The sequence below is a fragment of the Equus asinus genome, chromosome 1 (genome assembly GCF_041296235.1).
Source record: "Equus asinus isolate D_3611 breed Donkey chromosome 1, EquAss-T2T_v2, whole genome shotgun sequence".
NCBI lineage: Eukaryota > Metazoa > Chordata > Mammalia > Perissodactyla > Equidae > Equus > Equus asinus.
In genome coordinates, this window is record NC_091790.1 from 195,742,821 (window position 1) to 195,747,862 (window position 5,042).

Consider the following 5,042-nt stretch of genomic DNA (forward strand, 5'->3'; position numbering starts at 1 on the left):
AAAGACTAATGTCCTGATAGTGAGGAAGAGGAGGAATGTGGTATTGGTCTTCTGTCCCCAAATGTTATCAGGTAAGCTCCTAATTAATTCTTGCCCCCTCCTCCTTCCAAACGTTCTCCCTCCACAAGCCCTCGTAGGAAGGCGAGCCAGCTGAAAGTCCTGACTCTCGAGGAATGCTGCCTCTCCCTTCTCATCACCTCTTGATGTTGGGATGCTGGTTCCCCACAGCTTTGGATTTGACCTTGCCCAGTGGTTTGGACTCAAGAGAAGGGTCTTCATGCTCACAGATATAAGACTTAGACAAGACTTCTTTCCTCTTAGGGGGCTCCAGGAGCAGCAAAGTTTACCACCCGTATCAGCCCTCCCTTAAAGCAAGTGAAGTAAATCTCCATGAGGTCAGAGGATTTCCAGGGGCTGAGGTCATTATTCCTCCTCCCAACCCTCATCTCCTCAGCTTCAGAAGGCCCAGCTGTGATATGTGGGTGCTTGGCTTCCCCTGTGTTCCCCACCCCAAAATTCTTCCAAGAATCAGCTGGTCTTCCTCTCTGCCCTCAGAAGGTAAGTTTCCTTATCACCTGTAGGTCACAAATCCACAGAGCTGCTAAATATAGCCAAGCTGATGCAAGACCCTGGGAAGGGGAAAGCTGCAGGTGTGTTTGTCCTGGGCAGAGCAGCGACCCTCTGCCCTCACTTGCACCCGCTCCCTCACGGTAGGAGCTATAAAGGCTCTCCACCACCCACTCAGTCATACTTCCACCACCATGAATCCACTTCTGGTTCTTGCCTTTGTGGGAGCTGCTGGTGAGTTGCCTGCATTGCTTCATGCCCCACTGGCCCCCTCTGCTGGTGGAGATACATGCTCCACCATTCTTGCTGCTGCTCTGATTTGGCCTGGGCTCTGATAGTCCATTTCCTGTCTAGCACCCCTCCTTCCATTCTTGGGTTCTCTTTAAGCCTCACCTCTCACCTGCCTGACTCCACTCCCAGCCCCACCATTCATCCATATCGGGCCTTTGTTTGGAGAGGCTGGAAAGGGAGACCGGGTGGACATGGTCCATAAAATGAACCGGTGGTCTTAAAAAGACTTGGTTGTGACAGCTCTTGGTAAGCTCATAGCTGTTCTTAACCTCGGATGCACCTGGGAGGTTGAAAAACTACTCAACCCAGAGCCCTAGCCCTAGAATTCTGACTTAACTGGTCTGGGGTGTGGCCTCTGCACTGAATTTTTAAACATCTCAGGCGATTTTAAGATTCCCAGGTGTGTAGCCAAGGTCGAGAGTCACTGTTCTATTGACCAATAACAGTGCCTACTTTTGTCTTGCCTCATGGGCCTGCTCTCCTTGGCCTCGCTGCACAGATTTGAGCTATGAGAGAAGCTGGATATAGCCAGGGCTACTTAGCCAGATTTTGCTAGCTAGGTAACCTATCCTGACAATCTGGGCTCAAATAGCCACAGGGAGTAGATCAGTGATGAAAAAGAGAGAGAAGCATTCAGTGAGCTAAAGAACAACATTGCTACTGGAATCACACTGAGTGCACTGTGAGAGCATTTCTGGTATCCCTGCCCTGGCAGCTCCAGTAGAGGTCTGGGTCTGAGCAGGTCAGGGCACCTAGCTTCGTGCCCTGCAGACACACAGAGAGACTCAGGAGACATACATCCTGTGATCCTGACTGGGGATGGTAGCTCCCCCTTGCTGCTGTCTATCATCACTGGGCTTGTGAAGGATCCTAACTAGCATGATGCAGCCACAGCACTCTGGACCCCACCCTCCAACGTCCTGCTGAGTGGTCTTCTCTCTTCCTATTTCCACTCAAGTTGCTTTCCCCGTTGACGATGATGACAAGATCGTCGGGGGCTACACCTGTGAGGAGAATTCCATCCCCTACCAGGTGTCCCTGAACTCTGGCTACCACTTCTGTGGTGGCTCCCTCATTGATGCCCAGTGGGTGGTGTCCGCTGCTCACTGCTACAAATCGTAAGTGCTGGGCCCCTGACTGCAAAGCCCACTGCTCAGGACCCTGGGGTCAGTGCAGAGGAGTTCTGGGGTTGAGTGAGACAGATGGGAAATGTGATGGAGAGGTTGTCAACCAGCAGGTGACTCAAGTGAAGGGAGGCACAGGACAGGAATCCCATCACGCCCCAAACAAATGGATAAAACAGCCAAGGCTATGGAGTGTAAAAGCAGGGAGGGACTGTTTTGGGGTGGTAAGGCCTAATGGGAAAATAGGCAAGGACTATACACAAGCAACCCGTGCCAGCTGGGCACACATTAAAAGCATCTAAGAAACTTTCAGAAAATACTGATGCCCGGGTCCTGTCTCGGGGCAATTAGCTCAGAATTTTCCTGAAGAGGGTCTGAATATCGGTGAGTTTTTAATGCCCTCTCCCTCTGGTGAGTCTACTCTCCAGGTAGAGCTGAGAATCACTGCCTAGATCAGAGGTTCTCAAACCTGAGTGTGCAGCAGAATCCCCTGGAGGACCTGCTGAAACAGGGGTCTCTGCCCCCCGACCCCGAGTCCCTGATTCAGCAGGTCTGCGATGTGAACCGAGAGTCTGCATCTCTAAGAAGTTCCCAGCTGATGCTGAGGCTGCGCGTCCTGGGGCCACACTTTGAGACCCACTGGGTTAGATCATACAGAATGATGCTGCTTACCAGACCAGGAAGGGAAGGAGTCAAAGTCACTGCATGCGATTAGCAAGTTGTGGAGGATGAAGAATTTCCAGGGAAACTCAAGCAGCTTGTTTATGCCCGTGTTACTGGATGCAAGAGGGGGCTTGTGGGAAAGGCACTGGGAAGGCAGATTGAGGAGCGATCCCCAACTGCATCCCTTCACCTCATCCTTACCCCACCACCAACTACCTCTGAAGCAGAAAGGTTCTTGGGCTCACACCTGCACTGACCCACCACCCCTCCAGCCCTGTGATATTGCCACACCCCTGCCCGTGAGCAGGAAGCTCAAGAGCCCTGGGGAAAAGTGGGGAGTGGAGCAAGGGCCTTCACCGTGCTTCCCTTCCCAACAGCCGCATCCAGGTGAGACTAGGAGAGTACAACATCGAAGTCGTGGAAGGGAACGAGCAGTTCATCAACGCGGCCAAGATCATCCGCCACCCCAAGTACAACAGCTGGACCCTGGACAATGACATCTTGCTGATTAAGCTCGCCTCGCCTGCAGTCATCAATGCCCGGGTGTCCTCCATCTCCCTGCCCAGCGCCAGTGCTCCTGCTGGCACCCTGTGCCTCATCTCTGGCTGGGGCAACACCCTGAGCTCTGGCAGTGAGTGGGACCCTCACTACTTCACCCTCTGACTTCCCACATTGCTCACAACCAAGCATGCCCCTGGGCTTGGACCCTTTCCTTCCAGTCTACAGATAACATCAAGTGCCCGCTACACACAGAGCTCTGAGCTAGGTACCAGAGAGACACAAAGTCTTAAGGAGTTGACCCCTTGAATCCAAAGACAGGACAAATACACACTTGCTATGATCACTTCTAGGGAGGGGTTCAACACTGATCATTCTGGAAACTAAAATCCACTGTTCCTTGCTGAGGCTTACGTTCCTGGGGTCCTCTCCTGGCTGCCCTCGGTGTTTGGCACTGGATTACTGTTGCCCATCCTGGTCTGACCCCCATTTCTCCTTTCCTTGATCTCTTCCTACTCCCCACAGGCAACTACCCAGACCTGCTGCAGTGCCTGGAAGCCCCGCTGCTGAGTCAGGCTGAGTGCGAGGCCTCCTACCCCGGGGAGATCACCAAGAACATGGTCTGCGCCGGCTTCCTGGAGGGAGGCAAGGACTCCTGCCAGGTGACTGGACCCTTCGCTGGCTGAGACCCCTGCCCATCCACAAGGCCCACCTGGGAGGGGGACTTGAACACCGAGGCTGTGGGGCTGACAGAGGGGGCTCCGTGCAGTGGTCCAGTGGAGAAGTGTGGAAGGGTAGTTTGTGTGGCATGTTGTCTCCTAAGTAAGAATGGGCCACCATGAGAAGGATGTGGAGCCACAGGGATGACCTGAACAGGGTCTTTTAATGTTCAGATTGCATGTGGCTCTATTCCCCCTTTTCTCTCTCTTTATAAAACTTGTCCCGCCTTCTTCCTCTCCAGGGTGACTCTGGGGGCCCTGTGGTCTGCAATGGACAGCTCCAGGGCATTGTCTCCTGGGGCTATGGCTGCGCCCAGAAGAACAGGCCTGGAGTCTACACCAAGGTGTCCAACTACGTGGACTGGATTCAGCAGACCATCGCTGCCAACAGCTAAAGCCCTCGGTCTCTCTGCTATCACTGTGCTAATAAACTGACCCTGCGCAACCACCTGTGTCTGTACCTGCTCCCTCCGGCCCCCTGGCTCTGGGAAACCCCCTCCCATCTGAGGTCAGACAGAGCTCTACCCCTCACAGGTGAGCAGAGCACCCCACCTACCACAATGTGTTTTATGGAATACTAATTTAGCAGCATGTGAAGAAGATGGAATCCAAAACATAATAAGCACGGGGCAGCGGGGGGCTATCTTCTAGAGGAAAGTACATTTCAGAAAGGCTGTGTTAAAGAGGTGCCTTGACCTTGGCACTTCTCCAGTCCTAAGCATGGTGCTAATGTAGCACACACAGGGCACAGTGTACAGGACCCACCACCCCACTTCCCTTGGACCCAGAGCAAACACCTCTAGGCAGACGCCTGCGCCCATCACCTTGGCCTCTTCTAGTGCCCTTTGTCACATGCTCTTATTAACCAGCTTGTACCCTGTCCTGGCAGCAGAAGGCCCCACTGGCCCCTGTCTCCCAACAACCAGCTCATGTGTCCGAGAGGGACAAGAGAGCTCCCTGGGTCTCCATCCCTCATGCTCCTGGGAAATTCGTCCTTTGTTCATCCCATGTAATGATTCCAATATGTTTAGACCATACTGAGCGTTTTACAGGCATTGTCACAGGTAGTTCCCCCACCCTCTGGAGTGGGTATTGTTCCAGTGGTACAGACAAGAAAACAGAGGTTCAGAGCAGATTGGTAGTTTACTCACGTCCCTCATCCAGCAAGTGGTAGATCTGG

At 53.2% G+C, this 5,042-nt stretch overlaps 1 protein-coding gene across 1 annotated transcript; it reads left to right on the forward strand.

Annotated features, from left to right (window-relative positions):
- Positions 1-651: 651 nt before the first annotated feature.
- On the forward strand, positions 652-4,310 carry LOC106833836 (anionic trypsin). Its single transcript, XM_014845205.3, has 5 exons — positions 652-801; positions 1,817-1,976; positions 3,023-3,276; positions 3,669-3,805; positions 4,105-4,310. The coding sequence occupies exons 1-5, from the start codon at positions 762-764 to the stop codon at positions 4,255-4,257; spliced, it is 744 nt and encodes a 247-aa protein (XP_014700691.1). The 5' UTR covers positions 652-761; the 3' UTR covers positions 4,258-4,310.
- Positions 4,311-5,042: the final 732 nt, after the last annotated feature.

Bases quoted from the DNA above. Each gene is read 5' to 3' on its own strand.
- LOC106833836 (XM_014845205.3), top strand. From the start codon at position 762: ATGAATCCACTTCTGGTTCTTGCCTTTGTGGGAGCTGCTG. The intron at 3,277-3,668 runs GTGAGTGGGACC...TACTCCCCACAG, and splicing joins CAACACCCTGAGCTCTGGCA to GCAACTACCCAGACCTGCTG. The intron at 3,806-4,104 runs GTGACTGGACCC...CTTCCTCTCCAG, and splicing joins GAGGCAAGGACTCCTGCCAG to GGTGACTCTGGGGGCCCTGT.